Source organism: Coffea arabica, chromosome 4e (assembly GCF_036785885.1).
Source record: "Coffea arabica cultivar ET-39 chromosome 4e, Coffea Arabica ET-39 HiFi, whole genome shotgun sequence".
NCBI classification, from domain to species: domain Eukaryota; kingdom Viridiplantae; phylum Streptophyta; class Magnoliopsida; order Gentianales; family Rubiaceae; genus Coffea; species Coffea arabica.
The window spans coordinates 29,974,906-29,992,787 of record NC_092317.1 but is presented as its reverse complement, the minus strand read 5'-3'; the positions used below and the strand labels follow the sequence as shown (position 1 = coordinate 29,992,787).

Below are 17,882 nucleotides of genomic sequence, written 5' to 3'. Positions count from 1 at the left end.
TCCATATGGGTAATCTCTAATTATCTCTTAACACCTAGTATATTAATCCCGGTATACAAAATATAACCTAATTGGTCGAATTTATCGAACTTAACGCCACTAGCGGGTCCCACGTCCAATATACACTCTTTATTTCTCATGAACTAATTTATACTAGAAAAATGATTGGAAAACTATATTCATTTATAAAAGTCTCTGGAAAATTTTGATAATAAAATAAAGTAAGAAAAATGCACGCGGAAAAATAAATCAATAAATAAAGAAAATTTTCCTTTTCTTTTCCTTCGGGTGTCACAATACATATACAAATTCATATATATATTTTTTAACAAAGTTAAACCATCTTGTTATGGTAATAATGTAAATGTATGTGCCTCGAATTTGTCAAGTATGAAAGCACATATGAACTCAATTCTTAACTTGTATCTATTAATTATAAAAAAAAGTTAGAGGAAAGAGAAAGCCATAATGACTTATTGTTAAATTGTAGACATACAAAAAGCCAATTTAGTTTTCAAATATTTCATAGCTCAGTTAGCAAACACGTGTATTAGCATTCTCTAAAAGTAGACCCAAATTTCAATGCAATAACATATGGTAATCATTATTCTTAGCCAAATTCATGAACTGCCAAATCATTGCATTTTAATAATATCTATAATTTGTAAAAATATTTTCTCTTTACCTTCTAATCATCTAAATAGTTAAGTTAATAAAACTCTTAATAATGGTGTATACAAGACCCAAATACATTTTATAATAGGTATTTCTTTCCTAAATCAACTTATTGCTATATAACTTTCCCTCATCTCCACTTCTCATTGTGTTTTTCATCTATGTTCTTTATCTTCTCTTCTTATTAGGCTAGTTCTTACAGGACGTTGAACAACAGAAGTCTACTTATTAAGAGGTATGTTAAAAAATCATGTAAAACCCTTTTTATACCTGTTATTGATTCTTGAAAGCAAACACTAAGTTTTTTCCATCAATAAAACTGAGAATCTCAATTGGTATGTATGTTAGACAAGATAAACAAAACTTCCTGACATTAGATATCTAAAACATTTGGCGCATTTTGCACTTACTTTACTCATGGTTTTAAAATATTCATGGAGATCTCTTGGCATATGTATGGCTGCTTATATACACGAGACAAACACATCCCCACACCCACAAACATATATGTACATCCCTTTGGGCACATGCACCAGCTTATTTATTCAATTATTTTTTCTATTTTGCAATCTTTAACTAGATCTACATTCCGTAATATTTAAAAAAAAATTATATGAATTTAATATTTTGAATTCAATTGATTATCAACAAGTACAAATGTTTATTACTCTTAATATAAACTCTAACAGATATACTTCTCTTGTTGTAGTAATAATGGCAGAAAAGGAACAACAAAAAATGAAAAAATCCATTGTCTCATCAGAAGATGAAGAAGATGCAGAGAAAGATATATCCACATCAGTGACTCAAATACCTACATATGCCTCTAGCTCAAACACAAAAGGAAAGGGACTCATAACAGATGATCCTGCACAAGAAAATCCACTAAAGAGAATTAAAGTTCATAGGGATGATTTTATACTAGAGATGATTATAGAAATGTTGTTGAGAAAGATGCCTATGTTAACTACCACTGGAAGCAAGCCCAATGGCAAAGAGACAAAAGGATTTTTATACAAGTATCATGGAAATGAAGGAGCAGTTATTGTTTGTGTATGCCATGGACACCTTTTCACTCCAAAAGAGTTTGTCAAGCATGCTGGTGGTGGTGAGGTTGAAAATCCAACAAGGTTTATTGAATTTAATATTTATCCACATTAGTTGAATAAGTTAGACTATTAATTCTTGAAGAATTAAATAGAGAAATGATGGTTCTTATCCTTTGAATAGGTAGAACCCAGAAACTAGTCCAATGGCACTAAATATTATTTATTATCAATTTATGGATTTCAATTAATTATTTATTTGTACCATTCATCTAACCATGAACTATCTTTTTTTTTCTTTTTTCTTTGCAAACTTTACACATGCGAGATGGATGCTAGATCTATATTTTATTAAAAACTTTAAAATACAAAGAGAAGAACATTAATCTTACCTCTAAAAGTACACAAGGTAATTGAAAACCTGTGACGCCCCCACTTCTCCCAAGGGCGAGCCCAAAGGTATTGGCGGGACGCCTACCCAACTCTCGCCGGGACTCACTACAATCTATAATCCAAAAGCTCGAAATACTTCAAATATTTTCTCTATATAATTCAAGTACTCCAAAATATTTCATACTTACAATTAGTTAGCTTTCAAGCTTAATACAACCCAAAAGAATATGTACTACAGCCATATGCTATAATACAACTTAAAGTTTCCAAAAGGAAACAACTTAATACTATTCACGGGCACTCTCGGTTTTGAACCCTGTTAAGGAAAACAAAAACGTGGAATGAGCTACATAGTCCAGTGAGGTTCCAAGACACTCTAGCAGTTCTAATAAATCATGTAAGTTAAGCATGATACATATACGGTTCAAGATTTCACATTGGCACATTTACAATAAGACAGTTATCATGATACAGAAATAAACACATATTGAAGGATACGGTGTTCCAGTGGAACCATTTCGGTCAACTTCACCTTACAACTTCAGATCCCCTCGGTTTGTCTGGCCATCACCTTATCCCTCCAGTGGTAATACTCGAGTATACCGAAACGGTATCCCAGGGTTCCAACCTACCCGACAGAGCCCAGTCCTGGCTCAAGTAGATTAGTAACCAAGGGCAGGTCCCAGTTCAGCTTAGAGCTTACAACATGCACAAGTAATCAAGTAAATCGGTAAACGGTAAACAGTAAACGGTAATAGTTCTTGGTTAACGATAAAAATCTGTCATTTTAGTAGGTCGAGTGAGATAAAGTACACACTCGCCTTAAAACGGTGGGCAATTTCATATGAGCAATTATCAATAACACTTAATTAAACACGTAAGCAATATACGGTAATTTCATATGAACATGTAATTTACGATAATCAAGTAAGCAGGTAATCAAGTAAGTCGGTAAACGGTAAGTAATCACGGTTAACGGCAAACGGTAGTAGTTCACGGTTAATCGGTAGACATTTATCATTTTAGTAGGTTGAGTGCGATAAAGTACACACTCGCCTTAAAATGGTGGAAAAGTTCATAGGAGCAATTATCGGTAGCATTTAACAGTTAAACACATAATGACCATGGAGTAAACATGTCATAAAACAATTCAAGTCACGTACTCCTATATAGAACACTCACCAATCAAAATAAGTGAGTAAAGAAAGTCGTCAATGATCCACTTCGGGATTCTCTTCGAGACCTTCTTGATCGCCTAAAGAAAAGTGACCAATAATGACCCTCACAATTTCACAAATACCTTATCAAACAAGAAAGAATGCATACTTGCTTTAGAATTCAAGTCAATGTCTTTATAATGGTTTCATTTTATCGAAAGTTAAGATTCAAAAGTGTAGATTTTAAAGTTACTGATTAAACTCATATCCTCCATGAAATCGGGTTCAAAACGATAGATTAATAGCAAGATAAGAATTCAAGTTTCCAAAATTTCATTTTCTAAGAAATTGGCAAATTTCAGCTTTGTGCGTCAAGCCTAGAAAAATCATATCTTGCACTCAATATGTCCAAAATTAGAAAACTTTTTACTGTTGGAAACTAGTTCCAAAGTACTAAAAGTTCCTAGAAGACACTTTCCTAAGATTCCAAATGGAAGATACTCAAATTTCGGCTTAAAGTGGCTGACTTGGACTCCCAAGACAGTTTCAGCCTTAGTTTTTGGTAAACTTTGGAAATTCGGAAAAATTCACAGAAAGTGAACTAGCCTCTAAAATTCACAGAACTATTAGAGTTCCAATCAAAGTTTAAAACTCAACAAGCAGAACTAAAATTGGAGTTTCGAACATCAAGATATAGTAGCTCAAAGTTAAAAATAAGGACAGATTGAACATTTTCCAGATTTGAAAGGCTATCTTTGAAATATCGTTTGACCATCGATTTGGCATTGGAACTACACCAAACTTGGTACGCTAAATCTTCCATGTATGAACAACATTTCTACCAAGTTTCATGTAAAAACTCCCACAGAAAGGCAGTCATTAAAACAACTAAAGTTCAAGAAATATTCCAAGGCTAGACTGCCTTCTCACGTCTCCTTCCTTTTTAAAAGCTTTGTTCCACACAATCAACCTCAATTAATTCAAATATTGAAACCAATGTTCCATAAACATCCACTAAGAAATTTAGAAGTAATTGACATCAAGGTTTTCGAAATATAACTTCCCAAATCAGATTTGACCATTCGGCCAAGAGAAAAGGAAAAGTTTTCCAAATTCGAAGAGCAACTTTGGGACATCATTTGTATATCGAAATGGTCTTAGATTGACACCAAAATTGGTACAACTCAACTTCCATATGAGGATTACTCCTCTACCAAATTTCATTTGAAAATTCACAAGGGGAGGTAGTGAACCAAACTACCAAAGTTCAAGAAAATCCCAAGACCAATCTGTCTTTTGCTTTCTTCTTCCGTTTCAAACATTTTTCCCAATGAAAATGACTCAAATCTGGCTCATTTATGGAACAAAAGTCTAAAAAACATCCAATACACATTTGGTAGGTGATTGATGTCAAAATTTGCAAAACAACAAGTCCCAAGTCAAGTTAGGCCATTCGGCTAGCCAAAACTAGGGTTTTCTATCATTGGTGCAGTTCGGTAATTTGACCACAACTCACTCAATTCAACTTAAAATTGAACATGGTTGGTGGATTGAAAACTACATTCAACAGGCTACAATTCATCGGAAGCAATCATTTTAAAATTCAGTTCATAACTAGCTCAAATTTAAGTAACAAGTCTCAGCTCATCAGTGACCCTCTAGCAAAGCAATAAAACAGAACAGGTAATTTTGGTGAACTAGTACGGCTCACTCACTTCGAATCCAGGAGATACCTAGATGAGTAGTGCTATAAAGGCGTGGCTTGGATGTGACAGATATGCGTTTTCTATGTCTTAGGGGTCCCATTTGTTGATAGCATGCAAGTTAAAAAAGACTTTTCATCATTTTCTCAGGTTTTGATATGGAAAGCTTTCCCAGGGAAAGGATGGAATTCGCACGAGCTCCTCTTTCTTAGTAGGCCTTTAAGTCTTTAACTGCATTACGAATGTGCTTCGAGGAACATAATTTTAGTTATGATTTCATGTTCTTGACACTTCTTGGATGAAAAGTAATGTTGTTGATGGTCTAAGATAGGAGGCATATGCTCCAATGGGAGCAGTGATACCATTGCTTCTTTTTTAATTTTTATTTTGACAAAAGAGACAGAGTGGGTGAGAACTTCATTTTCATATGTCCAATTAACAAATAAACTGCAAGTCTATCTGGTAAAGTCAATTAATTCATTTGTATACTCTATACATCTATCCGAGCTTAATTTGTTTGTTTCTACGAAGTGCTTGACCAGTGGACCTTTGGTGATGCAGAGATCTCTTGGTGAAACTCTCTTCCTCTTTGGCTATATCTATTTCATTCAAACCAGAATTTTACAAATCGATCAGATTTACTACAGAATCTGAGGGTGTAATCTCATTTACCCATTACCAGCAGCTAATGATAATACAATCTTGATTGGGGAAAGAGGAGTTGGCGGGATGCTAGTTTCTGGAATTGGAATAAACTATTGTAAATGTCAGCTATATTACGACGTCTCAGATGGGTCATAACTGGTCTGAACAAATCAGCGCCTAAGAAACTACATATTACTGATGTGAGACCCTTGCCTCTGTTAACCCCGTCTCAACAGAAACAGACACAATTGCTTGACCCCAGCTCCCTGGACCCTAAAGCTAAAGAATCTGAACAACCAATGCTGGAGGCTGTCCATGAGATTGCCATTTACATTCACCGGTTTCACAACCTTGATTTATTCCAGCAAGGGTACTATAATATCTTGACTGGAGCTTCTTTCCTGTGATGTATGAACCAAATTTTATAATTCGATTTTAAACTTTTAACTCATTCATCTTTTTCTGGCACTATACATAGGTGGTATCAGATCAAAATAACAATGAGGTGGGAGGATGATGAGTACAGCTCATTGGGAACTCCATCAAGAGTTGTTCAATATGAAGGTTTTTTTTTTTCCCAATGAGCAGATTTATTGACTAAAGCTGATTCATTTTTGTGTTTAGGTCAATGATGAGGATTTTCTAAATCGCTACTTGTGGTATTGCATGATCAGTGTATCTAGCTTGTTGAGTCTGCTAATTTAATAAGATTTGCTAAATTGCTAATTTGGTTGAAGGCCGGTGTAGAATTTGTCTTCACAGCGATATTTTGGTTAGTAATGTGGAATTCCACGAAAGATGTTATCTAAAATTTCTTTCATTATGTTTAGAAATTTTATGAAACTCATTTGCGTTCACTTTTGTTCCATTGAAAGCTCAAATTATCCTTTCGCAAATTTTATCCTCGTATATTATAAGAGGGTAGAGTCTTGAGCTATAGTTTTTGTCCTTCTCTCTCTATACTCCAACACACTATTCAATGCATGACCAGTTACCCTTGAAATTGTCCAATTATGTACTTGAAAGATCCCTAGCTATGTGCAAATGGAGAAGTTGATATTGGCCTTCTTGTTCTGTACACATGACTTTGGTTTAACATATGTCAACAAAGGAGTATTAGTAGTTTGTATCTTTGTTGAATGCAGCTCCTGATATGGGTTGTGATGACATATGTGGAATATGGAGAATCAATGACACAGACCATAGCTTTTCAACTCAGCCTTTTCGAATTAGATATGCCAGGCAGGATGTTTTTTTGTCAATGATGGTTGCTTTCACGTTACCTCTCAGTAAACATGAGGTAGAAGTCTCTCTGTCCGCTGCCGTCTTGTCTGTTATGTCTATTTCTAGTAGCTGTACAAAAGCTTATAAATTTTGGAAAGAAGTGATCACTACTTTCAATGTAAATGAATGAGCAATGAGGTGTTGCCTTGACTCACGGCAAACATAATCAATTATGTATGGCTGGGTCATATCAGACCAAGGAGGCAACTTTTAGAATTTTTGAAGAGAGATGAACTCCCACCTGGTTAGGAAGATAAGTCTTAGCACATTCTGATTCGAAGTAGTACCTGCAGAGAATTTGAGTGTCCTATTTTTATCTGTTCTCAAACATTCGCAACTTACTGTTACTTTGCCATTACTAGGGTGTATCCACATCAGCTGTTTTATTGAAGTTTGAGCTCATGTATGCTCCAGTGTTGGAGGGCAGGTTAGTTAAAAGATATGTTCTTTGAGTTATGTATTGCATAAGGACAGTTGTAATTATACTTTGCATTCTTCTGTGAGTAAAAACTAGACATCTCTTTAAGCCACTGATGCTTAGGTACTATTTGCAGCTCTAATTTGCTAGCTTCATTGGATGCATGCCCTGCTGCTGTTCATGAATTTCGTCTTCCTCCCAAATCTCTTCTGGGGCTACACACATATTGCCCTGTTCACTTTGATGCCTTTCATTCAGTTCTAGTTGATATCACCGTACACATCAGCCTTCTAAAAGGTGGCCTTTTGCCCTCCTCACTGCAGGTACCCAGGTTTGTTGCTTATTCCTTTTTCTTGAACCTGATAAGTAGTGACAACCTACAATTTTGACAATCTAGCCAAAACTTAACTTTTTTTTAGAGGTACTTCGGTGCATTTGGCTTTGTATTCCCACAAATTGCTATATGTTAGAGATTAATTTAGATAAGTAAACATGATTGTTTCCTTTTTCAGTGGTTCTCTAGGTCGTGAAGTTGCTGGCGAAAAGAATGATACCTCAAAGCAAGTATGTGTTGTTCCTGGAACTTCAGATTTCATTTGATTTTTATTCTCGTCTGTCTTTTGGCTTCAATTGTTCTTGGCTACTGCTTAGACTCATATATTTGTATCTGGTCTTAATCCTATCAACCAGCTCTGTCTTTTGCATTCAAGACATAGATTTAAGAGGACTACCTGGCATACCTTGAAAGTTTCCTTTTAAAACTTATGGTTCAGCTTTTTCTGCATGGATACTTGAGTTAGATCACTGAGGCAAGGGAGTTATGCATGTTTCTGTACCTGGTTTCTATAGCTACTTAACAAGCCTATTGCGCTAGTATTAGGCCTCTAATAAGTAACATCTGAGTTGTGCCTATAGTGAGAATCGTACCTATTACAGTTGTCAATATCGGGAAAAATTGCCCCTCCAACCCAGTAAGGCAAATTTCATGATACATGCAACAGAAGATTGGTAGACAGAGTGTTATGTTGCATATCCAATGGGCGACATGTGTTTAATGGGCTTAAAAATCTAGGTTTCTCTGCTAGCTGCTAGGTCTAAGGTTTTAAGTTACCAATGGCACACTGTGATACTATGGTTGCTTAAGTATCATCTTTATGGGGGGTTTGCATTGAAACTACAACCTAGGTGTATGCAACTAGTGGAATAAGTACAGGTTCTCATTTATCTGGAAATGTTTGTTTAACGACGAAGTGTATTCGGGATTGAAGAATTCAGTAATTGGTGTAGCACCCTCAAGGTTTGAGCACTTGTTATATCAAGGTGCTAGTTATTAACTCTGATTTGGTATGAAAACAGATTTCTGAAGCATGGAGACTAAACCTGTTTGGATCAAGAATTCGCGTGAGTTTGCTGCACGTGGCAAAATAATACTTTGAGTCACTAGTATATCTGTAAAGGAAACTAGAAATGGGATATTATAACTTAGAAAGTACTTTTAAAACATGATTAATGATGCATGCTGGTGTGGAATGATAAATTAAAGCTTTGGTCGATGGCCACAGAATAGTTTTTAGGAAAAACTGTGAAAAACCTTGAATAAAGGCTGTTTACACAGAAAGAACTCAGAAAAAGGAAAATTTGGCGATATGTGGAGAACTGAATTAAAGATGACCTCATAAAAAGGAAAATTCATTGATATGAAAACTGAACTGAAGATATTTGAACTCAATATAGAAGACGATGACCTCATAAAAAGGAAAATTCATTGATATGAAAACTGAACTGAAGATATTTGAACTCAATATAGAAGACTCATTGGAAATTTTAAATCGAATAAAATAAAAAAAATTGGATTTGACTGTTAATTTGCTTAGAAAACTTGCTAAAAACATCTGTCAGGGTCAAGTGGATATCTACTTTTTGAGGGTAAACTGCAACTAAGGTGATAGTTCAGAAGGCTTTGTGAATGTAACTTAGTATGTGAAAAAATTGTGGGAGGCAAATAGAAAGGAAACTTATTGTTGGCATTGTTCATAGTGGTAAATAGCTATAATAAGCCAGTTGAGGGGGTATTGTTCAGTTTTTTATTTATCTTGAAAAGTATTTCTAGTAAATAAGTTGAATAAGATCGATATTAAGAACCTACCAACCTCATGCCATATTTTGATTCTAAGGAGTTCCTTTGCTTCGTGGAATAAGCTGGCTTCAAAAAGGTATCCCAACCTAAATAAATTACCACCTGAAAAGCATTGAAATACTCAATGCTGTTTTGGTTGTTTGGAAAAGCAAGTCAAAATGCTTCTGCATCATCAGTATTAGTACCACCATATTGAGATGTCAAAGCTAATAATTCCCATTCTACAAGCTCTGCATATATAGGCGGATAAGAAATATCCTAGTGATAATTTCTGAGAGTTTCAAATTCCTGTAACACACGTTTCTTTAATTGTGCTTTGAAATAGATTGTTTCTCCTTGGATGTGTAGTTAATAGAAAAAATCTTTTGGTCAAGTGGTTTTCCTAATTGAAGTTTACTTGAAATTGCCTTCAGCTTGTACTGGTTCTGACCTAGAATCTTTCTATTGCTGTCCATGTTCTTGAAACAGGTATTGCTTATTAAGGCATTTGTAACTGCTCGTGATCTGCTCATTGAAGAATTACAAAATCTCAGCAAGGCTATTAATCAAACAGTTGATATTCCTGATTTTACTTCTAAGCTTGATGATAATGAGTTTTTGGGATGCTTTGCAAGCAGGGATGAGGAAAATACTGATCTTGTTGTTTCAGGAAAAGAGTCGAGCGAATACAATAATGGCTTTCAGGTCCATTCTCAATTTGTTCCTTTGAAGTACTCGTCGATTTGTTGTTCACTTTGATAGTTTAATTTGATGATTCAATGCTTTTTTTTTTTCTTGTGTCTTTCAGAAAGGAAACATTGACACTCAAAGTTTTAGAACTCTGGATTCGTTATCTAATGATGAATTACTCTGCTCATTTCACTTACTTGGGAATCAAACATTTCACTTGTGGAGTACGTTTTCGAAGTTTCACAGGTTTGTCATTTGTGTTATATTCTTAAATCAATCACATGTTTCTGCAATTCTCTAGGCTGTAAAGATAAAGCTTCTTTTCTACAACTATGTAAGGTTCATTTTACTGAAACTTTGGGAAAGACAATCTTATAGACTATCTACCTGTTTGGTAATGATATTTTCAGCGCAAGTAAGAGCAGAGACATGTTTATTATGCATTTTTTGGAAAAAAAGGAAAGTGGATAATGCATTGGGATGTTGATGCAGGATCTTTAAGTTTGAGCCCAGAAATAGGCTGTGGCACAAAGTTGCAAGGCTGAAAAGTTTATGGAATTTCAAGGGGCTGAAGCTGTTGAGCTTGGTTCAGTTAACTTGTTTTTAAGTTTGGCTAATTGGGGAACTTTAAGTACTGCAGTCAAAACTACATGTTACTATGTCCAAGTCTTTTTGATGGCCATGCTTTTTATCCTCAGCTTCCGTGGTTTTTAAAAACTCAAAATTTTGTCTGTGTATCAACTCAAGCTCACCAACATAAGCTGCTTCCTAGGCAACTATATTACTGGTTGTCTGTGGCATAACAATTGATGCAAGCCGAAGGGTGGATCTAGCACATATTGAGGGGTCTTTGCTAAGTTAATAGTCAAATAAAAACACTAAACAAGTAGAACAGCCATACTTATAAATGCCTAATATTGTTTTCTACAATTACTAGGATTCTTGTGCTCCCAGGTAATTAAAATAAAATATAAGTAAGAAATCTTAACCAAGTGAAAATAGAGGTATCAACAAAGTTCTGTAGACTGAAGTATTATACTGCTTCATTTACCAGAAAATTATGCTTGTTTCTAAAGAGAGGAATGTTTATGCTTGATATTGTGCATCCTATTGTACAGGAAGGCACAGACATGGTTAATTCATGGGGAGGAGTTCAACGGAATAGAACCAATTGGGAACTTCTGGTAGAGTGGGGTTTTAGTCAGTGTCTTTGAGTTGATTTACTGATGCTTTTAAATGCTGGTTAATGGATAAGAATTCTTATATTACTGGGTTAATCCTCAAGAATCTGGCCAAAATTCTGCTTATATTAATAAAATTTGATTATACGCCTCCAAAAAAAAAAAGAAGAAAGAACGTCAGGTTTTTTAGTCCCTTTCCCTTCAGCCATCTTAGTGTGATCTTTGTTAGACCACTTTCTGTATGCGGCCATTTTGAAGTTTGTGTTCTGAGACTCAGGGATATATTTTTATCTCTGATGATGTATCAGAAGTTAAACCATCATCCTATCAGACAAGTATGCTATACAAGTCCTATTAGAATATACAGAATCAAGACCTAAAAACAGAAAAAGGGATCCCTAACTCAACACAAAGCTGAGTATTCTGTTGATTTCTGCATTTATTGGTGGAATGACGTTAACTGGATGAAAAATGAACGACAAACCATTTGTACTAGAGAGTTTATGTGTCTTTTGCTTTTTCATTGTGAGTAGCTTTTTGTGTTTTACATTTATGAAATGCACTGACTATTTTTCTGTGCTTGCTGCTGCATACATTAACTTCTAAGACTTTCTTTTGCTTCTGACCAGGGCTAACAAAATAAAGATTCTTGAACATTTACAAGATCAATGGGCTATTGATCGGAGAGCGGAATGGTCAATATGGATGGTTCACTCTAAGGTTGAGATGCCTCATCAATATATAAGTAGTGCTGTTGATGACTCGTCCTACCATGGTTTTCATGGGAGAGCACCTGTTTTGCGGAAAATTTCTGAGGATGTAATTTTCTCAACACTTGTGTCTTCTACTGTTTTATTCTAGTACTTGTATAGTTCTCCTTAACTGGGGACTGCAGTTAGTGTTCTACATAATATTGTTGTGTTTTTTTCTTCGTTTATTGTGACAAAGCATTGGCAGGGTCCAGTGAAAATTTTCATTGTGCTTTCTGCAGCCAGCCCAAACTGCAGCTATGCGAGCTGAGCTTCATAGACGAAGTATTGCCCAAATGAGAGTGGGTCACTCTATAATATTTCTGGTTTGCTGGTCTATGTTCATTTGCATGGACATCTGAACTTGCATTGCTTCTTTGTAGATCAATAGTAGATCCATTCAAGACCTGCATATATTTGGAGATCCATCACGGATTCCAATCATGCTTGTAGAGCGCACTGTAAATGCACCATTACGTTCAACCAGTGGAAATTCATACTTCAGCCGTGCGGATCAGAAGAACAAAGTTAGCCCACTTTCAGAAGTTGGATCCAAAGCGATGGACAAATTATCTGGTGTGAGCTCCCGGCAAAGTGGTCGTGTTTTGAAAATAGTTGTCTTTGTCCATGGGTTTCAGGTATTATCCTTCTCTTTGAGCTGTAGACCTTCAAAAGTTTCAGCAGACATTTTTAATATTTTCTTCCTACATGACAATGCTACTGTAGCTACTTGAGCTCTCTTGCTTTGCTACTATTTCTTAATTGAGAATAATTTTAGTTTTATTGTGCTTTTACCTCATTTCCATGTGATGCACAGCTGTTGCATCCATGGTCTTACATATATGTGTAACTACATTGTATTAAGACAAAACTGAGAACCTGTGTGCTTTATATGGTTGCACGATTTAAGAAAAAGAGAGACTAAAATCAACATACCTTGAATAAGATTGCCTTAATATTGGGGAGATTGATGATGGATGAGAACAGATCTGCCTGCAGTGTTATTTCAAATCTTTTATTGACTTCTGTGGTTGCTCTGATCTAAAGTGGTTCGGACACGGAAGAAATAGTTTGAGAAAGATTTTAAGCACATATTTTGTAAAGGGTTAATTTTTGCTACACCTTCATTTTAAAATTTCTTCGCACTGGCAGTCTGGGTACATGACAGATAACCTCCATTCAAACTTTAAATTCTCTTTTAGCACATTTGGCATGCATCCAAGCCACATTTAAAACCAACTGTGTAGGACATGTTAATCCATATTTACAACGTTTACCCTGATTAATAAAAGGGATAATTTCAGAAACCTCCCTTGAGGTTTCTGACAATTTTGCCTAGTACCCTTGAGGTTTTCAATATTACACTTACCTCCCTTGGCCCTATAAAATGACCATAATAACCTTAATATATTAATATTTTCATGCAATTAAACAACTCCTAAGCTTGTGCATAGGAATGCACCACACAATTAAACATTTAATGGAAAAAAAGATTCACTCATGGAATAACTAATTATGTCCTAAACACAACTCTAACATATTACAAATTAATTTTAACTTTGCTTGGAGGATATGAAGATGAATAGAAGATGTAAGCTGGAGGTTTAAAAAGGACAGAACATGTGTTGGTACTCCAACGTTTGAGGGATAGGATGTTATATTAATACAGTTGGCGAAATTTTTTGAGTTTAACAGTGCTGATTTTTTTTTTTTTTTTTTCAATTTGTAACTTAGATTGAGGTTTTAGAATTTAGGGGCTGATGGCGGTGGTGGTCATGCTGATAATGGTACGAATTTGAAATGTATGAATAAGAAAGGTTTAAAATTGTATAGATGAGCATTGAAAGTGGGTTTGAGATTTTGTGCATATTCCATAATTTTTTAAAGAATTTTATAAGAAGGTAAAATGAATTTGACAATTTCATGAGGGCGTTTTGGGTTATTCATCAAAATTTTGACCATTGACTAGTTTTTGTTACCAAAATGGTAAACTCAAGCGAGTTATGTCTAAGTTTTAAAATCTCAAGGGAACTAGGTGAAATTGTCAAAAACTTCAAGGGAGGTTTCTGAAATTATCCCTTAATAAAATCATCTTCTTCAAATAATGCCCAACCCCAAATGTTCTTATACAACAATATTCATCACGTTTTTGTTCTAAAAGTTAAAAGGTTTCCATGTGCTTTTCTGGGTATCTTAATGAGATTTTAACAAACCCCTAATATTGGTTTACTGAATATACGCCATTTTCTTTTCTCCTTTTGTGCATATTCCAGTACATTAGATTAGGGAGAACAATTGTTTGTCTGATTTTTATTTTTTGGCTAAAATAACAGAATATGATCTTTTATTCTTGTTACCTGCAATTAGTCTGCTTTTGAATCCTTTCTCATTTTAACTTAAGTGAAAGTTGTAGCCAGAAAGATCCAATTTGGTGACTTTCATCATATCAACTTGTGAAGCCTTTGATAACCTTTCGCCAAAGTTCTTGAGCATTATTTCTGTGCATTGCGCTCGCAAACGTGTGTCTTGGCTGGTGTGCTCACTGAAAATTTTATAAATCGCAAATACGAAATAGTGGTCTATTAGCTTCCTGAATAAATTCCTTTTCTGTTGGATTATGAGTATGATATCCATATTATTTTGTACAGCTAAATCAACTACCAAATTGTGTAACAAAATATGCCGGGAAGAAAGGAATGGGACTGTCTTATAAATGTTATCTATTAGGTTTTCTTCCAAATTTAGAGCTGACCTTTTAGCATGTGGGCTAAAAAATGTGCAGGGGCATCACCTGGACTTGCGACTAGTTCGTAATCAATGGCTTTTGATTGATCCTAAGGTAGAATTTTTAATGTCAGAGGTTAATGAAGAGAAAACATCTGGAGATTTTAGAGAAATGGGACAGAGACTAGCTCAAGAAGTAGTCTCTTTCATAAAGAAGAAGATGGATAAGGTCTCTAGATCTGGAGGCTTACGAAGTATAAAGCTAAGCTTCGTTGGACATTCAATTGGGAACATCATTTTGAGAACTGCATTAACAGGTTCGAATGCTGTGGCAAAAAATGCAATTCTAAGATCAACTTGGAAGGATGCTGATTTTGTGCTTTACTTTTTGCAGAGAGTGTTATGGAACCATACCTCAGATTCCTTTATACCTATGTATCTGTTTCTGGTCCACATCTAGGATATTTGTACAGCTCAAATTCTTTATTCAATTCTGGATTGTGGCTCTTGAAGAAGCTCAAGGGCACACAATGCATTCATCAGCTTACTTTCACGGATGATCCAGATCTCCAAAATACTTTTCTGTACGGACTTTGTAAGGTAATGATTTTGATTGACAGCATGCTCTGAAGTTTTCTTTGCCTCTGGACTCTTTTTTCCTTTAGCCTTTTCCAGTGAAAATTTTCTTCATATTTTCCTTTTCTGATGGGTTGGAAAAAACCTTTGTTTGTTGTCACTGAATATATATCTTCTATGTTTATTTCTCTTCTCTCAGCAAAAGACCTTGGAGAACTTCAGGAACATTATTCTCTTATCTTCACCGCAGGTATTATTTAATCCTCAAACATTTATCACGTGTAGCGAGTTCTGGTTTTCTTCTGCTAGTTGTTTATAACAACTTCATCTTCTTTATTTTCTATAACCTTATAGACATAACACTGCAAAACACTGACAGATCTGCAAAACTTCCATATGATTTTAATTATTGAGTTTGACACCGTGTATCAGACGTGTAGAAAGTTAAATCTCTGGTGATATGATGTTCTTCCACCACTTGTGGGAACAATGACTGTTGTGATGGAAAGGTTTTTTGTTTACTGAGATGGTGAAGAATATTTGGATGCCTTTTGTTAGCCTTCTCAGGTGCTGTACGGTTGCATTGTAGGTTATCGTTAAACATCTATTTTTGTTGGTTAGTTCCAACTTATAGAATACCATAATATGTTAGGATGAAACTTCTTATGGATTCTTTAGAGAATATGCCAACACGCATCTTTTTTTGAGTTGCTCCTCTTGTAAGCCGCTGACTTGTGCCATAGTTAATAGTATTGAGTACCAAGCAAATGTAAATATCCCTTACTCTTTGAATGGCACTGAATGTGTTAGAACCAATAAATGATAGCTGCACGTGTGTTCATAGGTGCAGATGTTAAACTCTTGTATTTCGCCAACTTTATGGCTGCAATCGCCTCCATCAACCTCTCCATCTCTTTCCTCCATCTCATGAGTTTTTTTTTATATATATTTTTTATTTTTTGTACTTTTCAGAACTAACATGTTGCCGCTAGCTTTTCAGGTTTACATGTTATGCTTATCTGCATTACAGTTAACCCTCATATCCACAACTTTTGCCTTTGCCATGTGTCATATTCATCCATCATACCAAACTAGTTTACACCATATCCAATTTTAGATACTATTGGAGTAAAAATTATATATTATTTTAACTCGTATTTATCAAAAAACAAGTTTTAGTTCTGAAGTCGAATTCTTTAACTGTAGCACCGCATGATAAGGGATAGCTGGGGTTGAGGTTAATTTACTCTGCGGAGAACTGTTTGTCGTGGATGAATTTTTTGATGCATTAGATGGTTTTTGAGCTCCAGTTTTGTGTATGATCCCCTTAATAGACCCAATAAGGAAAGTGAGAAACAGTTTGCTAGATGCTCGTCTATCCAATTTTGTGATCGGTTATGTAAACTACTGATGGCAGTGGCGAATTGCTTCTTGTCTCAGGATGGTTACGTGCCATATCATTCTGCAAGAATTGAAATGTGTCAAGCATCTTCAGGGGACAACTCGAAGAAGGGTAAAGTTTTTCTGGAGATGCTTAATGATTGCTTGGACCAGATACGTGCGCCCTTGTCTGAACCCAGAGTATTCATGCGGTGCGATGTTAATTTTGATATCTCCTTGCATGGGAGGAGCTTGAATACTATCATTGGACGAGCAGCTCATATAGAATTCTTGGAGTCAGACATATTTGCCAGATTCCTTATGTGGTCATTCCCAGAACTCTTCCGGTGATTCAAGGAATTTTTTTTTCTCCCATTTTTGTGGTATAGGTGATTTTAACCAAAGACAAAGAACCAGAGCTTTTGATGGCTGTGTGACCTCCAATTTTTGAAGTGAGGAGGGAGGCCAGCCAACTTATGGTTTCTGGATTTGGCATTGCCCCTGGGAGTGGAGCTTAAATCTGAATGTTAAAGGATGCAGCTGAGTGAAGGTGTGTGGATGGATGATGTTTTGCTGTAACAAATGGGCAGTTCACTGAGAAAGCAATTCCGCTTTTGGCTGAAAGCCCTTTTTTTTTTTTTTGCATTTTTTCCCACCCCCACCCCTTTAAGGTGTACCTATGTATTTAGAGTAGTATTTAGTTAGGTAGATTGTGTACTTTTTTAGTTAATTATTACTGTATACATGTTTTATAATAGCAGATTTAGGTGATAAATTTCATAGGGGTGTGTTTGTACATTGGTTGAGGAAGTTTATGGGGTGTCGGGGAAGTTGATGATGAGGATATTGTTGTATCTTTTGTGCAGCGAGAGAAATCATGCACATGTGTAATGAATCCTCAAAAAAGAAGAAGGTTTCTTAATGCTAATATGATGGTTTAGTAGGTAAGTTCCTCAAACAATGAAAAGCTGTTTGATATATCCGCAACAATCAAGAAGCTCCTGGTGTATCCTACTCATTCTTCTTCTCCTCTCAGTTCCAAGTTCTAAGCTCCAAGTTCGGGCTCGAGTTTGATGTTAACAGAGCTTGAGTCGAGTTCGGATTCGAACTGCTCAAGAGTGGCTCGATTCATTTGTAACTCTAAT

The 17,882-nt window shown here is 35.5% G+C and overlaps 1 protein-coding gene across 7 annotated transcripts; it reads left to right on the top strand.

The window, feature by feature from the left end:
- Positions 1–5,011: 5,011 nt before the first annotated feature.
- On the top strand, positions 5,012–17,665 carry LOC140004194 (uncharacterized). Of its 7 annotated transcripts, none has more exons than XM_072047834.1 (17): positions 5,013–5,185; positions 5,536–5,989; positions 6,098–6,183; positions 6,765–6,919; positions 7,266–7,330; positions 7,458–7,652; positions 7,834–7,885; positions 9,927–10,142; positions 10,246–10,373; positions 11,246–11,311; positions 11,938–12,127; positions 12,300–12,359; positions 12,441–12,695; positions 14,840–15,098; positions 15,176–15,381; positions 15,557–15,607; positions 16,798–17,665. In XM_072047834.1, exons 2-17 carry the CDS (start codon positions 5,739–5,741, stop codon positions 17,086–17,088), a joined length of 2,526 nt encoding a protein of 841 aa, XP_071903935.1. In that variant the 5' UTR covers positions 5,013–5,185; positions 5,536–5,738; the 3' UTR covers positions 17,089–17,665. The 7 variants fall into 7 exon arrangements, with proteins under 7 accessions (XP_071903937.1, XP_071903935.1, XP_071903934.1 ...); XM_072047833.1 differs by having other exon boundaries at positions 5,013–5,436; XM_072047835.1 differs by having other exon boundaries at positions 5,013–5,545; positions 5,657–5,989.
- The last annotated feature ends 217 nt before the right edge of the window (positions 17,666–17,882 follow it).

Coding starts and splice junctions, on each gene's coding strand:
- LOC140004194 (XM_072047834.1), top strand. CDS start 5,739: ATGTCAGCTATATTACGACGTCTCAGATGGGTCATAACTGGTCTGAAC. Junction 6,184..6,764: donor AAGAGTTGTTCAATATGAAG/GTTTTTTTTTTT, acceptor TGTTGAATGCAG/CTCCTGATATGGGTTGTGAT. Junction 11,312..11,937: donor GAACCAATTGGGAACTTCTG/GTAGAGTGGGGT, acceptor GCTTCTGACCAG/GGCTAACAAAATAAAGATTC.